Here is a 22,469-nt window from a genome sequence, read left to right on the forward strand (position 1 = left end):
TTTTACAGTCTATAATCTGTGATAAACTAGATGTGGCTGGTGCTTTGAAGTACACATTTCATACCTGGGCCATAAGCAGGTTTTTTTCTAATCAATAATTAGGTTATTTGATTAGACCACCAAAAAAGGCAATTAAATATATTCCATATGTTTTACACGAATAGGCTTAAATATATCTTATATCCATACATATATTAAATATATGCTGTGGGGGTTACAAAGTCAGTATTTTTGTGTTTTTCTCTAGACACCCTGAATTTTAATGGCAAGCCAGGTTATTTGTCTTACTGGTGTTTCTTCAACTCATTAGGCTCAATGGTTGCCTTAACAACTGGCCATAAACATTATAGAAATCCATCTCATATAGCAAAAGCCTCAGCTAAACCATATTAGGGGATAATGTTTGACAATGTTTTGAAAGATTACGTTTATAATTACCAAACAATGACATTTCTACTAAATCTGAAAGAATGTCTGGCAAACATTCAAACGTTTATAATTTCTATATAGCATCATGTTACAATAAATACTAGTGATATAGACACAAATGATGACTTCTAAGTGACTTCCTCTCCTTGATGAGAACGTGACTTTTTAAATTCAAGTGGTTATAAAGCATAGTAAATCATGGAATGTGAAAAGGAAGGGATCCCTTCTATATGGACATTGACCCCATTAAATGATTATATTAATCAGATATGGGACAGTTTGCATGCTAGTGTGTAAAACGATTAGTAGTCCATTAGTATGAAAGGACCTAATAGAAGGATTTTGGAAGTAATAGATACAAAGTCACAATTGTGATCTCCTTTGATTATTCTATATTCAGTTGGATAAATCCTTGTTGATCCAAATGGAGAGAGAAATTCCAAAATCAAAAGCAAAACAGCATGCACGCATTCCCCAAAATGATGCAAAGATTTGAAAAGGGGGTTACAAGGTAATTGTTTAAATGTTCTTTGCCCATGGGCCAATATTCAATAGAAAAGGAGTGTCTCCAATACTAGGGGTTAATGATTTCTGTGCGTGCTGGAGTCTGTATAGTCTGTAAAGTTAGGTCCATTTATACTAACGGACTACTAATCATTTTACACACTAGCATGCAAACTGTCCCATACCTGATTAATATAATCAGTTAATGGGGTCAATGTCCATAGAGAAGGAATCCCTTCCTTTTCACATGCAGCACTGCTTGTTTTTAAATTGTTTTAACTCTATTTGACCAACATGGCATGGTGGTGAATAAAAATCGCTTTTTATTTCACTTTGATGTGTAATCACTTATACTATCTCAAGATCGTTTCGGCACATATATTGTGGAGCAAAAAGTCCCTTGTGGTTTTCGTATCTATATTGGTTAATTTGTGGACACCCCAATCCATGTAGCCTGACATTACTATAGATTAAGCCTCATCTGAGACAATTTGCTGTAAATCATGGAATGTATCACTTGTCCCAAATATGTCTTAGCAGTTTGCAAGGTAAACATATTTCTATTATTAGAAAGATATTCCTTTACTGTCCGGCCAAAAAAGGGAATTTAGCAAATATAGGCAAATTGGTCAGTCCTAGACATTTTCAAAGTGCAGTGCTGGGTATGTCCACATGCACTCACAAACCATGGAATGCCACAGGAAGGACTTGCTGCAATAAACCACATCAGTGACACAAGTTCCAGACAAGTTCCAGACTGCAGAGATGGATAAACTCATGTTCTGCTTCCCCTCATTTTGGAACCACACCATGCGAGGCCCCTTTCTAAAAGGAGCATTAATAACAACAACAACAACACTAAGCCATTCATGTGGGCATACCTCCCAACTGTCCCATTTTCAGCAGGACAGTCCTGCTTTTGACAGTTTAACCCACAGTCCTGCATTTGTACTGGAAAGTCCCGACTTTCTCTGTACTGAACAGCCAGAAAAAGAAACAACGTTTCTCACTTAATTGGCTTTTGGCAGAGAGCCCAGAACAGCCACCAGGTGCAAATTAGATATTTTGTAACAATTTCAAGATAAGCAAATAAGTAATTGTAACAAAATAAGATAACAGGTCCCTTGGGAAAAGTTAGACTCACAGCAGGGCAATTCACCTTCATTAGCAAAACTGTAATAAGTGAAAAAAAACACAGAAATACATTCAAAATTTCATAACCTGCCAAATTTTGTAAAATGAACATGGTAAATAAGGGTGTGGTTGCAAAACCTGCAACAAATCTTTTTGTCACTCTTTTTCTTAACAAGTAACCCGATCCTTGCCAAAATCATTAGCAATTTCTTTATAACAACTTGTCCGTTTACCACACTCGATGCCGGTACTGTGTGTGTAGTGGGCATGTGAGGGCTCACTGATATAAGAACCAAATAATGGGCAAGGATCAATTAACCACCTTGCTTTGACAATACAACTTGTAATACCATGAATAACACACAAAACCATCCACTGTCTCTCTGTGTTGTGTCTCTGTGCTCGCGCTAGGCGCTTCAGACTGTGCACCAAACACATATATGGGGCTCTCATTCAAGGACAGGCTGAGAGTAAAAACACACACAACTTGTTTTGTTGGGCTAAAAGAAAAGTTAAAAAATTGCCACTGAAATTTGTCTATTACACTAAATAAAAATTAACAAAATACCCAGTTTTACGTTACACAATGCTGTAGAACCAATGCCCCAACAGCTACAAGGCAGAGAATGAATGGTAGTACATGGATGGAATTTACAACTTAGTACATTCATTTGCTTTCAAAATGAATCATTTAGTTAATAATCTCTAAAATGCTATTTGGGTCTCTTCAGAGGTCGAGCTTAGTCACCCCTACATTAAAACACAAGTTTTCAAGGTATAATCCTTAAACTAAACATATTGCTTTCAAATATCTTTGTTAACAGGATGGAATACGCAATCTTCCTAATTCCATATTGAAACATTTGGCTAAGGTTTAGGATTACCTTGTGCACAAGGCTTAAATTGTTTGCGACCTAATGAACAACTGAAGACACAGCTCAGCAAAAAGTACAAATGAGCCTATACCATTATGTTCAGATGAAACAGTTTTGTTATAGTAAATGTACTAATTAGCGAGCTGGAATATAATTGTTATAATTATTAATCTCAAAACATTTGCGTCAGCAATTCTGTCAAGTACTTTAACATAGTCCATAAAAATCATTTCAATTATTCATAATAAATAGATGTTATCCTACGATAAAAGTTGAATAGATATATATATGCTGGAAGCTAAATTACAATTAGCAATAAAGTTATGGGGCTTGTTTATGTTTAAACATGTTTTTTTCAGGATTGTACTTACGCCTACTTTCATAAATTGCTCTTGATTTCTCATACAGCTCATAGGGGTCAGGTTTTCTAGGGTCAAAGGCCTCTGTGGAATCAGGAAATGAACTCCTGTGTAACATTGGAGGAAAAGGGACATTTGGTGGTAAGGAAGGTGCTGATAAACTAGTCTGGGGGCTTCCTTGGTTTTCCCATCTTTCCATTATCTGGAAAAAGAAAAAACATGAACAAATTCATGACCTGCCCTACCAGGTACTACAGACATTTTAAAAACAGAATATCATACATATGGTTTCAAATTTGCACCATATATATATATATATATATATATATATATATATACAGACACTTTTACATTACTTGGGTTTTCTGGTCCTTTAGTGGCCTACAGTAATGTAGCACCGCTAAAACAAAGTAAGGGACATATTTATTAAGGGTCGAATTTCGAGTTTATGGGAGTTAAAAACTCCCATCAACTCGAAATAACCAATCAAAATTTATTTAAAAAAAAAAAATCAAATTTTTTAAATTGTGGTGAATAGGATCGACCCACAAACTCGAATCAAGTCCACCAAATGACTCCAAATTGGTTGCAGGAGGTCCCCCATAGGCTAAAACACCAATTCAGCATGTTTTAGATGGCAAATAGAGGAATTTGATTTCTTATAAGAGACAGTACTCTAATGTCTAATTTCAAATTTTTTGTTAAACTAACTGGAATTTGGACTATTCCCTAGTCGAAATTACACAAAAATAAACTTGAAATTCGAATTTAAAAATTAAAATTTTCAATTTGACCCTTGATAAATCTGCCCCTAAATGTTATAAATGATACTTACAGGTTTGGAACTTTTCCATGGAGAAAAGAAACCTGTTTAACAGGGAAAGACAGAATGTTAAATGCAAGAAATATTTTTATATATTTTTTATGTTTGATTTTTACATTTCCATAACGAATTTCCAACATACCAAATCAGTTGTAAGGGTTAGCAGAGGAAAAGCATATTGTTTCAAAGAACGTAAATGATAATGTTTTTGGCACCTTCATTTTTTTATGTGCACATTCATGTTGTTACCCTTCTTTCCGGACAGCTGAGCAAATTTTCATTTGTTTAATTTGTCAAATTATTTTAACTATAGTTTTACTTTAATGTTCATGTTACAAACTCTTTTCCCAATTTGCATTTGACCATATTGGGGTGGTATGTGTTTTTATTCTTTTGCTGATAGAATTGCCATGCATTGTGGTAATTGTGAATGAATTGCTAACATAAGTTTTTGCATAATTTACATATATTGACTAAGTCTAGGGGGCCCAATGATGTTAGTGTGGGGCCCAATAAATAGTTGAAAAGTTCACATAGGAGAATAGTTAACACAATAATTAATTCATGTGCTAATAAGTTAGTCAGTTTATTGGGGTCAGTGGAATTTACCTTAAGTTTTTGATTTATTAGTGTTCAGTGGAGTTTGCCCCATTTAAGCTTCTCTGCATTGCCTCTGTTTGATCCGAAACTTACATAAGCTTACTTGTATTAAGTTTCTAGGCAAGGGAAAGAGCGTGTGGGTTCTGTGAGATTTTCCTCATGGGATGTGCACATTTGGGACAGTTGTCTTCAAGTGTTTTTTAATTTTAAAATACCCCTATATATAGGGTAGGTATTGTTGAGTCTACTTTGCTGGATTTAAAATGCCTTATAACCCTTCCCAGGATGAAGAGTAGCAAGGATTACTTTCAAATCACTGCAAATATTCTCCTTGGAATAATAAAGAAAAACAACCGGAACCTGCTAAAGGTTCTACTTTATATAAAGGTGGCAGCAATCCCTGATGATTACATAATGAAGTTCACTTGATTAACAGACATGGAAGGAATAAGGGGCTTCTTATTCATTCACAAATCCTTCCTTAGCGCTGGCTTTATAATTATTGAGTACATAATTCAAATATATATATTTGGATTTTGGATTTTAGGATGATCTAATGATTGTTGTAAACTATAAGTACTGTATATTATAAACTATATTTTTTTGTTTCTTGAGATATTATGATACCCTTTGTAATAATAAAACTATAATAGACGTTTCCTTTTTGTTAGGGACAAGGATATTTATATTAATATTCATTATACATATTTCCAACTACTAATTTCATTTATTGACATTTATAAGTATTTCTCTTCAGAAGTGAAGTTACAAAAAGTGCAGACTGTCGATTAGTTATAAAAATGGGAAAATACAGTTGTGCTGTGAAGTTCTGGAGAAATGTTGAAATCAACCCTTGCTCCTTGAATGTTTGGTTTTGGGCTTTTGTCCCCTCTAGAAGGAGTCATAGGCCAAAAGTCATATAAGAGATATATCATGGTAGAGCTATAAAAGATGGCTAAACAGGGAAAGTTTTCTATATACATTCTGTTGCTTTGAGATGGGCCATTACTGGCTTCATGAATTGTCATGGCAGATCACACTGGAAATTCTAACTATTGTCACTAACACTGTGCACCCGTCATATTGCCATCCTACATGTATTAATATTTTTATTATAATTTAAACCATCATCAACATATGACACTGGGCTTTTCAACATTCATGCCTGTCCCTGCCCAATGGAGCTGACAATCTAAATTCCTTATCACACGTCCATATAATTACGTATATTTATAAACATTTTTTTGTTAACATGTATTTTGTTAGTACAGTACTAATAAAAGTTACAGTATGTTAAGATCAGCACCATTCCATTAAAACATAATATAAGTATGGGACCTGCTTTCCATGAGTTTTCCAGATCTTTCTGTAATATGGATCTTCATACCTCAAGTCTACTAGAAAATCATTTAAACATTAAATGACCTCCAATAAGGATTAATTATATCTTAGTTTGGATCAAGTACAAGGTATTTGAATTATTTGAATTGTAATTCAGAGCTTTCTAGATAATGGATTTCCAGATAATGGATCCTATACCTGTAGACTGAAATATATAATTAGTGCTCGGTGATATAATTTCTGTCACATGTCTCACTGAAACTTAATAAATACTTCATAAATACTGTGTAAAACAAGAGTATTAGAAATCACCTCGGAGTTCCAAGACCTCATGCTTTTATTTGGTCATGACGTTTACACAGGGACTTTTAATATCCTTTTTTTTTTACAATAGGAGGTACCTTATTCAGTATATAAATAGTACTTAGTGATGTCATCAGTTATAATTATTACCATATAAAGTATGAGCACACTAAATGTCCTCTTGGCGTCCCATGAACAGTATAAAAGTACTCCTATGGCCTTGTTCATTTATATGGTCATGGTTACTATTAGTATCCTTATAATTTACAATGTTGTATTTATTACTAGGTATATTTATCACTGTTAGTACTGACATTATATCACACATTAGACTATAAAAGTAAGGGCATTCATGTATTACCCTCAGGTATGCTGAGTATTTTTCACTCAAATTTAGAAAACCAAATAAGCAGATAAGAAATATTTTGTGCACCGTATAGGGGTCATTTACAATGACTGGAGGAAGAAGTGGAAAAGCTTTAGGGGAACAGTAATGCACCACCCTTGGGTGCTCATTCAGGAAGCACTCCTTTCCCTATCAGGCTGTGCTCTGCACTTCGTGGCGGTTAAAAATGTTTTAACAGGGAAGGGGATAGGGGATTGGGAATGTAAAACAAATAAAAACAAAGTGAAATATACATTGTCTGCCTTGATTTCTTTGTCGCACATCATTTACATTGGCATTTTTAGAGTACAAAGTTGTCCTAGTACATATCAGGAGGATTCAGCAGGGGTTTGAAGGTGGGGGATATGCTCTGCGTGTGCTTCAGCCAGGGGGATTATATGTCAGTTTTATATTAACCAGACTATTATTTATTAGAGACAGACATTGTTGCATTGTGGGGGGTTGAGGGGACATCCACTTCATTACCACTGATTTCTTAGCGTGGAACAAGATACTTTTGACAGAGATTCTGGTTCTAACTAGAGGGAGCAAACCCTGCGCAATGCCCAGCAGGCACACTTCAGGTGTACATGCCCCAGTGAATGCCAAGTGCTCTCACAAGTAGCCTATTACTTTGGACCAGAACCGGGAGATCAGAGGGCACTCCCAGACCATGTGGTAGAAAGTGGCATCTAGCTCCAGGAGATCTACCAAATGTTTGTCTTTAATTGTGTCAGCTTGGATTGGGTGGGGGTCTAATGGCATGCTCACTGATTTTTCTTTTTGCTGCTGTCTTTATTGTGAGAAGTATTTCTGACTTGAAGCTTGGAAATATTCTTAATATACAGGTATGGGATCTGCTATCTGGAAACTAGTTATCCAGAAGGCTCCAAATTACGTGTTGGCCATCTCCCATAGACTCCATTTTAAACAATTGATTCAGATTTTTTAAAATTATTTCCTTTTTTTCTAATGCAATACCTTGTACTTGATCCCAATTAATATATATATATATATATATATATATATATATATATATATATATATATATATATATATATATATATATATATATATATAAAGATGTTTGGATGTCCGCACTCTGTCTTTGTCACAGGCGAGGTGCACGATCAATTGGAATGATACAATGTCCTTGGAGATCATACATCAGTTGATTTGATGTTCACTTATTGATTAATTTACACACCTGCAATAGGGGTGTGGTTTGATGGTGGTTGTTTGATGGGTGAGTCTATAAATTGTTTTCACTTGTTTATTGTTGTATCTTGATAAAGGTCCATGGTGAGGACCGAAACGTCGATCTAATAAATTTTTATCTTCTTTACGATAAATCCTGGTGTGCAGCAGCATTTTTCTCAAATATATATATATATATATATATATATATGTATATGTGTATATATATATATATATATATATATATATATATATATATATATATATATATATATATATATTATATTAGGATCCAGATTCTGGAAAGATTCCTTATTTGGAAAGCCTCATGTACTGAACATTCTGGATACTATCAAAGTGTAAAGTAACAGGTTAATAAACATAAAAACATTATTTGTTTTGACCAAGTAATAAAATTGCTGACATTTAAAAGGCATTGAAGATGTATATACATCATAATTTAATGTAGTTGCAAACTAAACACATACAGTGCAGTTATTACTAAAATTTTCAAATATATGAACATTTTAAAACATTACAATTGTGAAAAAATATTGGCCCCAGGTCCCAGTCATTCAGGATAATAAATCCCATACCTGTAATAGTAATTTCTCTGTCATGCATTTTAGTATTAGATGTAATGGAAGGCTGACAGGGGCATTTAACATGCTGCCATTTTACACCTGATAAATTGCCCTGTGCATTATTGGTTCCGACAACTGGGATAACCATATTTAAGAAAAAAGTCCACCATGTCTCAGCAGTAAAACCACTGAATAAGGTTTTAGGTTTGGACCTGTGATGCTCTGCAAATGACTTTATATCCAAGGTCCTTGGGAAAAAAATACTGGAAGAGTACTTCACTGCTACAGTTGACCACACACTCCTCCTTGACATTCTACACTCAGCTGGCATTCGGGACACTGCTCTTTCATGGTTTACATCTTATCTGTCTGACCGTTCCTTTAAAGTTTCCTTCTCTAACTCTACTTCTACTACTTTCCCACTCTCTGTTGGAGTTCCTCAAGGCTCTGTTCTTGGCCCCCTGCTGTTCTCGCTCTATACAACTTCACTAGGAAAACTCATTCAGTCATTTGGACTTCAGTATCACCTTTATGCTGATGACACCCAACTCTACTTGTCTACTCCTGATCTTTCTAATTCTGTCCTTTCCCAAGTCACAGACTGTCTTTCTGCTGTCTCCTCCTGGATGTCACAGCGCCACCTGAAACTGAACCTTTCTAAAACAGAACTCATCATATTTCCTCCAAGATCTTCCCCTGTCCCTCAGATATCACTCACCGTAAACAACACCACCTTTCATTCCACCACACAGGCACGCTGCCTAGGAGTTATCTTAGACTCTCATCTGTCTTTTTCACCACACATTCAAACACTTGCTAGACTCATCTAGCTCGCCGCTCAACATCAGCTGCTCCCATTTGTATGTCCCTTCACTGGCTCCCAATCTCTTCTAGAATCAAATTCAAATTACTTACACTCACATTCAAGGCCCTTAATAATGAAACCCCTCCCTATATTTCATCTCTAATCTCCAAATACACTCCTTCACGAAACCTACGCTCTGCTTCTGATCTTCGCCTCACTTCTCCTCTGGTCACTTCTGCCCATTCTCGTCTACAAGACTTCTCTCGGGCTTCTGCTTTTCTCTGGAACTCTCTGCCACAAGCTGTCAGACTTTCTCCTTCCTTCCAAACTTTCAAGCGCTCCTTAAAGACCCATCTGTTTAAAGAGGCCTATTCGTTGTACCTTAATTAATCATTGCTGTATCAAAAATGACAAAGTGTTTATATAATCCTAATGTCTCAATTGTACCCTAACCTTTTAGTTTGTAAACCCCATTGTACTCTGTAATCCTTGTCTGTTAGCCACCATTTATTCCCTGTTTGCTATAACTGCAGTAAAGCACTGCGTATCTTGACAGCGCTATATAAATAAATGATGATGATAATAGCAGAAATAGTTTTTATTTTAGTCTATGAGGGAAATAGCCAGATGGCTCTATAGCATTTAGTGGAACTTATTTCAAGCTAACTACAAGTAGTAGTAATAGCACCCTTTCTTAATAGAGTAAAACATTACAATCAATAAAATAAAGGTAGCGGTTTGATCACCGAAAATATTGGGCAAGGTTGTATTTTGTTATACAGTTTTCATTAGGAATAAAACATCACATTGAATGTACTTACCTCCCCTCTGGATTACCAAAGAAGCCTCATTTCCTACTGGACATTCTTTAAGTAACTCCACAACTTCTAAGTGGTTAAAATTCTGTACATTCTGCTGGTTGATCTCCACTATAAGGTCCCCTTCAAACAAACCAGGGCATCCCTGAACATCTAGAATCTGCTTTACTCGCTGTCCCGTTGGACTGTCTGCTATTGTGAAGCCAAAGCCCTGTGCCCCTTTCACAATGGTTAAGGTCATAAGTTCTGCTTGTGTGGCTCCAGAAGAAGCCATTGAAACATTATCATCATGTGTAGGTGGAGGTGGTGGAAATGTATTTTCAAGCTGACTGTCTGTTGGAACAGAGTGCAAAGAAGGCAAAGGTCGTTCTGCTACATCTGGTACTGATTGTGACGTCCTAGAAATGTATTCCAAATAAGTTTCATAGCTATTTCTTCCATTTACAACCACTGGAGGCCTTTCAATTACTGCTAAAGGTGATACCAAGTTGTTTGCAGAATCTTCTGGATCATAGGGTAGGGGATATCCTCGACATAGCACCAAGTTGACACTTTGCCCAATAGGAACAGACTGGAAAATTTTAACCACATCTGCATGTGTGTACCCAAGCACGCAAGATTCATTTATATAGACTATTACATCACCTACAACAAAAATAAAAAAATTACATTAAAACAGATGTTACTGACACACATCGACAAAGCTAAATATATTATGAGATTCATTATTTATGTGAAAACTTAGAATTATTGGATTCTCTCTTAAAGGGAATCTAAACCCCAAAGAAAAATGTATGCAAATTTCACTGAGCACTTTTGCTATTTTTATTTTTTTACTGCTACTAGTAAACTTTTGTTTAAACAACTTTCTTTGAAAGTCAGAGTCAGCAACCGTAAAATTATTGGACTATACAGAAAATACATGGAAAATGACTAGACAGTTGGAGGCCTCAGACACTTCAAAGATTTCAAAGAGTTGTTAAACTGAAAGCCCAGTATTAGCAGAGTAAAAAAAACACTAAAAATAGAAAATGTATGTAAAAATGCTTAGAGGACCTGAGTAACTTTACATCAATTAAACAAGAAACTTACTTGTTTTTATCAGGAATTTATGAAGGCATCATTTATAACAATATGACACCATGGGGCACATTTACTTAGCTCGAGGGAAGAAATAGAAGGAAAAAAACGATTCCAACTAAAAATCGTTCGACTATTTGATAGTCGAAGTACTGTCTCTTTAAAAAAATCTTCGACCACCTACTTCGCCACCTACCGAGCACCAATGTTAGTTTCCTAGCAATTTGTGATCGAAGGAAAATCGTTCGATCGATGGATTAAAATCTTCAAATTTTTCCATCGATCAAACTAATTGTGGTAAATCCTTCGACTTCGATATTCGAAGTCGAAGGATTTAACTTAGATGGTCGAATATCATGGGTTAATTAACCCTCGATATTCGACCCATAGTAAATGTGCCCCCATATGTGTCGTGTGTTCATTTTGTGGATGCACCGAATCCACTATTTGGGATTCGGCCGAATCCCCGAATCCTTCGTGAAAGATTCGGCTGAATACCGAACCCGAACCCTAATTTGCATATACAAATTAGGGGTAGGAAAGGAAAAAGTGGAAAAAATTCTTCATTTGTGATTTCCCTACCTGCCCCTAATTTACATATCCAAATTAGGATTCGGATTCAGTTCGGCCTGACACAAGGATTTGGCCGAATCCAAATCCTGCTGAAAAAGGATGAATCCTGGCCGAATCCCGAACCGAATCCTGGATTCGGTGCATCCCTAGTTCATTTTGCCATCTATGATACAGGGGTAACGTGACTAAATAAACCAAATTTATGTGAAATTAAAACAATCATAGAGATACAAAAGAAATTAGGATTCAAGAACTGATGGCATATATTTGTCTCCCCTTTCTAATGGTTAAACAACTAAGTTAAAATCCACCAAAGCAATGTCTGCTTCTTTCTCTTATGCTGGATGAAATAGGTTTTGGTTGTAGTTTCACAAAACATGAGGATGTACTAATTTAATAGTTTTTATTTTATTTTAAGTCATTGATATTCATTTTATTTGAATTTGTTGTTTCTATAAAGAATAATATTGTGATATCATTTAGGTGTCTAGCATTTACCCTATGTGTTTCATGAGACTGTACTCAAAATTGCTTCACTTTCCCAAGCCATGTATTATTTTAACAGTTCTTTTCTTATTTACATGACAAGTATGGGACAAGTATGGGATCAAATACCTGGAATACTTGGGACCTGGGGTTTTCCAGATAAAGGGTATATCTGTGATTTTTTTTTTTTTAACTCAGGTAAGTTCTTTATTTGTGCATAAAAACAAAAATTTATACATACAAGGCATTTCACTTCACATCCAAATACAGTTTTATACAATGCTTTTGTGAACATTTCTTATACCTTCTTTAGTTATCATTTTCCAAAATTCACAATTGCCACATTTTCCCACACTGTTCAGTTCTGCCCTTCTTTATCGCAATCAGCTGTTCCACCCTGTACATGTATTGCATTGCTTTTACCCATTCTGCATATGATGGTGGAAGAGTGGATTTCCACTGTTGTGCTATTAGCCTTCTGGCTTGGAAAAGAATTTTCTGCAGCATTTTGTGAGTCGGACGGGTCAATTGGGTTGGAGGGTCCATTCCCAGGACATACCACCTAGGATCCAGTTCCAGCTCAAAGCCTAGCATTTTCGTAATGCGGTCTCGTATGGAGACCCAGAAAGGTTTGAGTACAGAACAGGACCAGAATGTATGTATTAGGGTACCCCCCTCTACCCCACATCTCAAACAAGTTGCTGGGATCTCGGGATTAATTTTGTGTAACCTTTCTCTGGTGTAGTAAGAATCAGAAATAATTGCAGTATTCTATATTTGCATATAGGGGAGATGTTCAGGGGAATTTGCAACATATCTGTGATTTTAAGCAAATCTTTCATGAAGGATTTAGCAAATGATGAACTCAATCTAAAGGGTTAAGGAAAAAATTGCAATGCCCTAGTTTGTGGGATTGGGATTTGGTTCAACCAGGCACTTAGGCCTGGATTTGTGGCGAGGCCAACATTTTCATAAAAACTAGAAGGGGGAAATTGCAAAGTAATTATACATTAAATACCAAGGTAATTATTTATGATCCTTCGAAGATCTTCTTGCCATTGTTTTATCATGACCCATGTGTATTTTTTTCATCCATGAGTGGAACTTTGTTAAAAATACAATTCTTTCAACCAAACAAAAAATACATATGGTTATTGCCAAACAGGAACGTGGTAAAAAAAATTCTGCCATCACCCGAAGACAATCCTTGAACATCACATATCAGCCCCTTAATATCTTTACTTGTAAAAAGATAAAGTAACTGAAAGAAAAAAAAGTAAGTTCCCAATGGAGTGGAGTGGAGTGCATAAAGAAGGAACACATGATTTTAATGACCCTGTATGTATGATAGATCCAATTTATCTGACATAATTCTATAGCACATCATGTTATATTTAAGTGATAGATCACTGTACCAGCTGAAGCACAACACAGCAGTTCTCCTACTTAAGTATACATTTATGTAGAAGCACGAAACCTTATCTAATCTTATATTTTAGGGCGCTACAAAGGAACTGCCTAATACGGTTCTCTTAAAACTGATATTCATCACAGTGCTACGCAATATGTTGGCGCTATATAAATACATGTTAATAATAATAATTTAGGGGGTTATCAAAAACGGCACCTGCCAGTTTTCACTATTTCCTGTGATAAAAGATTTGCACATTGCACCACTGTTTCTAATGGACATGGAATGTCTTTTTAATCCTCTGCATTCATCCCTAGCTTTGTGTTTAACTATCTAATATACTGTAAGTGCAAAAGTAGTTAGCATATTTTACTGTAATTGCTTGCCTTATGAATAGATTGTTTTGATTCACAATGTGCAGATTACCCATACAGTATGTGTGTATATATAGAAGAATTTGAAATACAGCAGAAGAATAGAAATATTGTTCATGGTAATTAGAAGCACTCATGTAGAATAATACAGCAGAGTGCAGTAAACAGATCAACATAAAACTGAAGCATTGCAGTAAAGCTAAGTAAATAAATACAATAAATAGACTAATGCTGAAGAAAAGCACAGGTGAAGAGTCACATTAAGAGTTCACCTAATTAATGTTATTTTATACCAAAATGCTTTGCTCTAAACACATCTGCCTCTCAGAACGCAATCTCTCCAAAATGTTTAGCTATATAGACATTTTATTGTATTTTAGATAGAAGTAACATATTTCCAAATAAGCAAGCTTGCATCAAGCTATTCTTCACTTCTAAATACCAAGTAAATCAAGAAAAGAGACACGCTGTCAGCAAAACCTCATATCAGATCACTTCCATATATAAAAATGCATTTGTTCTGGCACCTGGGGAAAATATTCTGTATGTAATTTAACCTTAAAAGACACAGTATTGTACATTTCAGTACGAGATGCAGCAATATGCAATTTAGCAGCAGAACACACATTTAGGGGTTTACAGCAGGAATCAGCATTTGAAGTACTCTTTGTAAAACTCTGACCAACTGCTTGTCAGAGCAACCCCAGTCTAATAAGGCCAATGCAGCTATCACTGATTAGTGGAACTGCACCCTGCTTAATACTTAATACAGCAGAACACATTTATTTATTAAAAGGATTAATTTGAATAATATTAATTAATAAAAGGATTAATTAAATTAATTTAATTAATTAAATAAGGATTAATAAAAAGTCTGAAAACATTACGTAAAGTACTAAAGAGCATGGCATGGAACGATTTCCACTATTTCGGTCGGTGCTACCAGAATTCTTCTCCAGATATTTAGTTCAAAATGATATAATTTAAATGTGCACTCTAAAAATACATCATGATAGCTTAAAGGGGTAGTTCACCTTTAGATTAACTCGTTATGATGTAAACAGTGATATTCTGAGACCATTTGCAATTGGTCTTAATTTTTTACATTTTGTATGTTTTTTCAGTTATTTAGCTTTTTGTTCAGCAGCTCTCCAGATTGGTATTTCAGCAGCAGGTTTTTTTCCTTAGCAACCAGGCAGTAGTTTAAGACTGAGATTACTTTTAGCAGGGCGATAGAATAGGAAGACAAAAGTAAAAAGTAACATTAACAATCAAATTATAGCTTTCAAGTATTGTGCTGTTAAAGTCTGTTGTCAAAAATGATACCAGCCTGTTAATCCGATTGCCTGCTGGCAACCCTTAATTTAGCCTGGTCTTGGACTCGATGGTTGCCTGCATATAAACTCTGATATGCCTTTGATATTATTAGCACTTTTCTTGTCTATGGCACTGGTCATTAAGCTGCAGGAAGCTATCTATAAAAAAAGACTGTTCCTCCTGTGCCATGCTATGCATCACCAAAAAAAAACTAAATATAAAGGTATGGCATTAAATTATCTAAGTTGCTCAAATGACAATAAATTCCATCCTGCAATATTATTTGTATACATGGATGCTTTCTTTTTAATTAAAAAAACTGCTAAACTGTTTTCCCCCTGGGGATTTTTTTGCTACCACTAATTTGTTTTTTAATAGATTATGTTACTAGACAACAATATGTGATTGCATAAACAATAATAAATGAGCATACCCACATTAGTGAAATAGGAAAATATAGTCAAAACACCCTAATAACCTTCTATGAGTGCTTTTATTTTTTGTTCCAATTGTAAACATCTAAAAACAAACCAAGGCCCAATTTCCACTTCTTTTTACTTTATAAATGAAATGAAATGATTCTAGACTGTAATCCAGTATAAAAACATGCCAAATCTAAATGAAGCTGGCAATAGAACGTCTACAGTTTCTTGCTGAGGCTCCTAATTGCCATGTATGATGGTGTCGTGCCACTATAAAATGGAACAGTATATAACCGACACTTTAATTTATGACACTAACTTTTTCTTTTAAACCAGATTCAGAAAAACAAATTGCCATGCACTCCTCCATACAAAGCCGTTTTACCAAACCAAAGCATCTGGAGATAAAGCAGATGTTAAAAATTCAATTTCTCAAATATACTAGACCCGGTCTTCACTGAGCAACGTGGTAACTGCACCTGGGACAGAGCTATAAGTTGTGACCTTTTTATATTGAAAAAATTCAAGTTTACAACATAAAGAAACTTCCTGCAACCCTGTCTATAGCCTATAAACCCCTTTCAGTGGCTTTTAAATTTATTAAAATGTTCACATATTGTTTGTGCATTATACAGTGTACATTATTAAGCCTAATTTAGTCACCAGAAGAGTTTATCTTCTCATCACTGCAGGTCAGTCACATGGTGAACCGATTCATGAAGACAAAATAAACTTGTGTTATGGTGAATGAAGATGAAGATAATAGTGTGATCATTTGCTAGTAATTACAGTATACATGATTCAACTGTTTTAATCTGCATGTGTTGTGGACCTTCTGTATACTCAATACTTATCTTATCTTATTATATACTCTCTTCATCAATGCACAGACAATACACAGGCGCAGGGTCAGTAGCAGAGGAGCTCATGCACAAAACAGACTGTTAAATAAAGTAGAAACAGTGTCAAGAGAAAGATGTGCATGTCAACCGATTGGACCTACAACCCGATAAAGCTTCTTTATCTGCAACCTGACTGGTTGGCAGAAATAAGGAAATACGAAGCACACTCCTGGCTCATCTTAATTGATACAAACAACTTTGGAGAAGCCGCACGCCACACACCGCCCGAGCGAAAAATATTGTCCTGCCCAGTGATAGAGGAATCGGCCTCTTCACAAACAGGTACGAAAAACTTCAATGGCACACAGGATATGGAGCAGTAGAGCAAGCCCTTGCAATTTTATTAATGCAGTGCAAAAGTGCTATGTTTCGGGGGCGGGATAAAGGGGGAAACGTTGCACTGTTGCACTGCATTAATAAAATTGCAATGGCTTGCTCTGCTGCTCCATATCCTGTGTGCAATTGAAGTTTTTCATACCTTTCGTATCAATCTTAATTGATACAATAGTACAAAACAGATGCAGTTGGATCTACAGGATACCTGAACTACCTTTTAGTTCACTTGAACTACCTTTTAGCTCCATAAAAATCTGTAAAGTCAGCAAAGTGCTCTGAGCAAGACAGAATAGAAGTTGTCGTCAGTATTATAATAGAAAGCAGGACAAATCCAACGCAGTAGCTATGACTGCAAAGTGCTTTCATTGGGGAAAAGTGCGGGAGCACTTTTCCCAAATAAAAGCACTTTGCAGTCATAGCTACTGCCTTGGATTTGTCCTGCTTTCTATTATAATACTGACTGTATCAATTTGGGTGTGGACATAGGACACCTTGCAGGAGAATCCACCTACATATACTAAAGGTTAGCTACAGACTATTTATAATTGATTTACCAGAATAGAAGTTATCATCATCATATATACAAACTGGAATACCTACATTTTCAGCATTAAAGTAGCAATTCTTATGTTTAAGGACATGAAACACATAGAACAGTTATAAAAGTAGAGCACATGACCTCCTCTTCAATATTCCATGCACATTACATTATTGCCCTACTGACACTCTGGGGAGTTGGGAATTCAGTTACAGTAACACTCTTTTTTCCATTTCTATTCTAATGTCTGAGAAATGTTGCTGGCTACCTGTTGTTTGGGCAGATGCTATTTCTAGGCCTGCCTGATACATACCTGCTGATGAAGGGAGGGTGTGCCCCCGAAATGTTGATACTGTGTTAACACAATAAAAATATAAGGGGTAAGCTCCCCGACTGCAGAAAAATAGTTTGTGTGCGGATCAGTGAAGAAAGTTTGCTGTTGCTAAGGGACCTCAGCAGGTCAACAGAGGGCCAGCCCCATCAGTGCAGTAGAAGTGAACTACAGGTGTGCAGCGATGAGCAAATTTTTTCTCCAGCCATGGATTCACCGCAACAAATAAAGACAAAGTTCGCTATAAGAAAAAACACCCATTAACTTTAATGCATTTGGAAAAAAAGTCGCCATAAGAAAAAAACGCCCTCCCTACACTTATGGGATATAATTTCTCGTAAAAAACCCACTCATTACTCCTCACACTCCTGTTGCACCTCTCTTTGGCAACCCAGCTTTCCCAGCCGGATTACAGAAGTACCTTTTTCACTGGTGGCTACAAAATGGACTGGTATCTGTGAAATCCCTATTAACCTCGAGAGGTCCCTACACTATTCAATACCTTTTAGATCATTAACAACTTCCAGACTCAAAAAGATTCCGAGCCTATCAGGTTATACATTTTATACAGGGATGCTGGAATGCCACCAAGTCTCATGACATATCTAGCTCGTTTTATGAACAATGCTGTGCTAAGGGTGTAGCCCCTAAAGGAGCTATTTCAATTCTATACTTGCAATTTAACACTCCAGCCAGACTACTAGATTTACCATATGTTACCAAATGGGAAATAGATATAGGGAGATCATTACCTGAACAGGATTGGTTAAAGCTTTGGGGAAATACACGTAAAAGCTCTATTAACACGGTCATGCTGGAAGCGGGTTACAAGGTATTGTTTGTTGGTATTTAACTCCAGCAAGATTAGCTAAATTTTATCCAGATGGTAATAATGCATGTTTTAGGAGTTGTTCTGTGACAGAATCAATGTTTCATATTTGGTGAATGTGTCCCATAGCTGTGAGATTCTGGATAAGGATTTACACTCTTATCTTCTCTGTATTACATCTCAATTTAAAAAGGGACCAATATGTTGCTTTGTTGGGAGCAGTCCCTAGCGACGTTCCTAGGAAACAGGTCCGCTTACTTAATCATATTTTCTTAGCTGCCAGACAGGTTATTGTCAAAGCATGAAAATCACCTTCTTTGCAGTATAACATGGTAAAACGAAACTAGATTGGATTCTCGTTAATGAAAAGCTAACTAGTATACACCTTGATAAGTACCAGACATTTGCAGATATATGGCAACCCTGGATAGATTACAGATTCAAAGGCACTCTAACGTTTCCCATGCTTTCACTATAGGATACCCAATAGACAACCCCTTTCAATACAGGTTCCCCTTACAATAAGATCTAGTTCTAATTGATAAGGTACACTTTGTGGAAGTCAGCCATAGTTGTCATACTAGTATCTTGATACTGCTCAATGTTTTGTATGATGTAACCCACATTTGATATACCTTACCTCTCGATACTTGTGACGAATATTTGGTCTAACCTACTTTCTTTATCCTCTTTCTATTTTTTTATTTTTATTTATTTTTCCGTTACTATCTGTCTTTCATTTATTTTTTCTTTGTACTGTTATATATTATATACAGTATAATACTGTTATGTTCTGTTCTCAATACACAATGAAAGACGAACAATTTGTATTCTTATCCTGATGATATATTTATGGTATCCCTTTTATATACACTCTGTACAACGTCATTCATATTGATATGTATGGTCTATTACTTTCCATGTTAATAAAAATTATTGAAACAGAAGAAAAAATGCCCATTGACTAATGCATTTTACAAAAAAGTCGCAGAGACAAAAGAAGGTTGCCACAAAAAAAAACTCCAATTGACATAATGCATTTGGAGCAAGATAAATTGTTGTTTTGTGAATTTTTCAGTGAAAAACAGACAGATTTGCTCATCACTAATACTTGTCTTAAAATGTGCTTTAATGAATTTCTGAATTCAGAGAAAATTAATTATTTAGGTTTTGACTGATATTATTACATTTTCAGAAGAATATTATACTACAGATACTGTATTTCGCACTGTAAATGCAAAATGTATTTTAGATGTCAGAGAGACACACGAGAATATGTCGAAAGCGATCTCTCATCTAACAGAAAAACTATAGAAAACTCCAAATGGCAGCAGGTTTTTGGGTAACACCTCTATTAGTTCTCCACATTTAATAGGGATGTTTTACATTTCTCGTCAGTGCCAGTTATTTTTTGCATTTTCATTTTGACAAGATAATGAAACAGTCTGCCATCAAAACTAACAATCTCCATTGTAAAAGAAAATTGCTTGACAAGTGTATTCTGTTTGACTCTTTTTTATTATCATGTGCCTGATATTTAAATCCTAACAGTGTCCTCGAATTAACTTTTGCTAGGCAATATGATACTCAACACTTTCAGCTTAATATATTATATTTGCAATAAGTATTCTTTTAAATAAATGTATTGTATATCAGAGTTAAAGTGAGATGTAATTAATCACACCAAAAATAAAAGCAATAAAGATTATTTTGCAAAGCAGTCCTATTGGGGTTTAATTACTTATCCTGTAGAAAGTGCAGAAAATTGGAACAACTCTGTTCGCATAATCCAACACTTCTTCCTAGCATTCCAGGGTCAGCTGGCAAAGTATAGAGAATAGCACAAAGGATCAAAAACATAATTGGATAGCATTTTGATGGCAGCAATTCTGAGCCCAGTTATTCACAGTAATTGCAAATTTGCTTGTAGCACCTATACTCAAGTATCAGTGTTTCTTTGAGCGATATCCTAGTTTAATATGCTGCTCCAGTAAAAATAAGCTACAACCTCACTTGAGTCAAACATTATAAATCAATTTACTGTACTTCACTGTACTTATGATTTAAGTTCTAGGAAGAATGTCCAGAGTTGAAATGCTATTGGACAAACGAATACGATGTGGCTGATGGCGGAGCGCTTCCCTTACACGCCAGCTCCTGCTAAGCCGCAGCTCTCGCGATAGTTCGGCTCCTTCTAGCCGGCTTCCACTGCACACTTCTGTTACCGTTTGCAGAGCGCTGTTCAAAGCAATCACGGAGTCTGGCAGATTAATATCAATATAATGGCTTTATTGAGCGCATTAAAAACTGCTAAGGAGGGGGATCACATCTAACGCGTTTCGTGTCAGAGAACCTGACACTTCATCAGAAGTGCTATTGCCCTTTTGATTGGGCAGGTAAACTAAAATCTTAAACTTAAAAGAGACAAAGTTGGGACCAAAGCACAATTCATTTAGAATACTTAAGAGCAGGGATTTTCTAAATACAGGGGTTTTTTTTCAGTAATTTGGATCACCAATTTTTTTTACAGGTTGAATAGTAAATTCAAATTCGAATTTTCGATTGTTTTTGGTGTCACAATTCACACATTCAAATTTTAATCCCCCAAATCGAATGTAAATTTGAATGTGAGCTTTATCACACCTCGACCATGGAAACAATTTCAATTTGAATATTTTCCACCTAAAACCTGCCAAGTTAATTTACAAGTCAATAATAGAGGTTGAACCATTTGAATATGCTAATTGCCTTACTGACATTCAAGTTTTTTTCGGAGGGAAAACTCGATTCTAATTTTCAGGTAGGGACTTTTCGAGTTCATTCGAGTTTTGAGTATATTCGAATTTAATAGAGTAAAAAAAAAAATTTCCCCGAAATTCGACCTTTGATAAATCTGCCCATTAGGATAGGACTGCATGGACGTTTTTGGCACAATCCAAAGCGCTGCGACAAAACGTATGCGACAAATTGCATGCAAAGGAAATAAGGTAAGAGATAGAAATGTCGGATGGAGTTGCAGCGTTGATCCATCGCGACATGACTGTCAGATGCAGACGCTGCACACTGCGTCTGCATCCGACAGTCGTGTTGCGTCAGATCAACGATGCAACTTCATCCGACATTTCTATCTCTTACCTTATTTCCATTGCATGCGTTTTGTCGGATCGCGCCGAAAACGTCTGTGTAGTCCTACCCTTATTATTACTAAAAAAACATATAAATATTAAAAAGAAAAAAAGTTAGTTTTAGTCTTCAGTATGAATTTTAGCTAGTTGATTTGTCATCAAGTACAAGGTACTAAAATATGTAATAACTATCACAAAAAAACCTAATTTATTTGTTTATTTAAAATGGACTGAACGGTAAATAGCAATGTGGTATTTCAGCTCTTTCTGCATAATAAGTTTGTGGATAATAGATTCCATATCTATTATTATTACTGAACTCCATTTGCCAACCTAATACCATAGTCCTGATTTCACCACAAAAACAATAGTGCATTACAAAATACAAAACCCTAGCCATAGCATAGTTCCTATTAAAATAAATATATGCTAAACTGACACAATCTTGTTTTAGAATAATCTACAATAAATCAAATTCTTTTTCATCAGTATACTCAACATGCATAATTTGATTTACTAGAAATGAAATGACACATAGGAAATAATGTTTACATTTTTAATCTTGATCTTTAACTCCACAATTCCTAG

At 35.6% G+C, this 22,469-nt stretch overlaps 1 protein-coding gene across 12 annotated transcripts in view; it reads right to left on the bottom strand.

Annotated features, from left to right (window-relative positions):
- The window catches only part of LOC108711202 (membrane-associated guanylate kinase, WW and PDZ domain-containing protein 2), a 441,642-nt gene that overhangs the window by 57,492 nt on the left and 361,681 nt on the right, over nucleotides 1–22,469 (bottom strand). For 10 of the 12 annotated variants that reach the window (XM_041586534.1, XM_041586537.1, XM_041586535.1 and 7 more), the window contains 3 exons: nucleotides 10,161–10,802; nucleotides 4,137–4,168; nucleotides 3,314–3,503 (listed from right to left, as the gene is read on the bottom strand). In XM_041586534.1, coding sequence (XP_041442468.1) covers nucleotides 3,314–3,503; nucleotides 4,137–4,168; nucleotides 10,161–10,802 — 864 coding nt within the window. The remainder of the gene's footprint in view (nucleotides 1–3,313; nucleotides 3,504–4,136; nucleotides 4,169–10,160; nucleotides 10,803–22,469) is intronic. The other 2 variants (XM_041586536.1, XM_041586533.1) reach the window with 1 other exon arrangement.

This window comes from Xenopus laevis, chromosome 3L (genome assembly GCF_017654675.1).
Source record: "Xenopus laevis strain J_2021 chromosome 3L, Xenopus_laevis_v10.1, whole genome shotgun sequence".
Lineage (NCBI taxonomy): Eukaryota > Metazoa > Chordata > Amphibia > Anura > Pipidae > Xenopus > Xenopus laevis.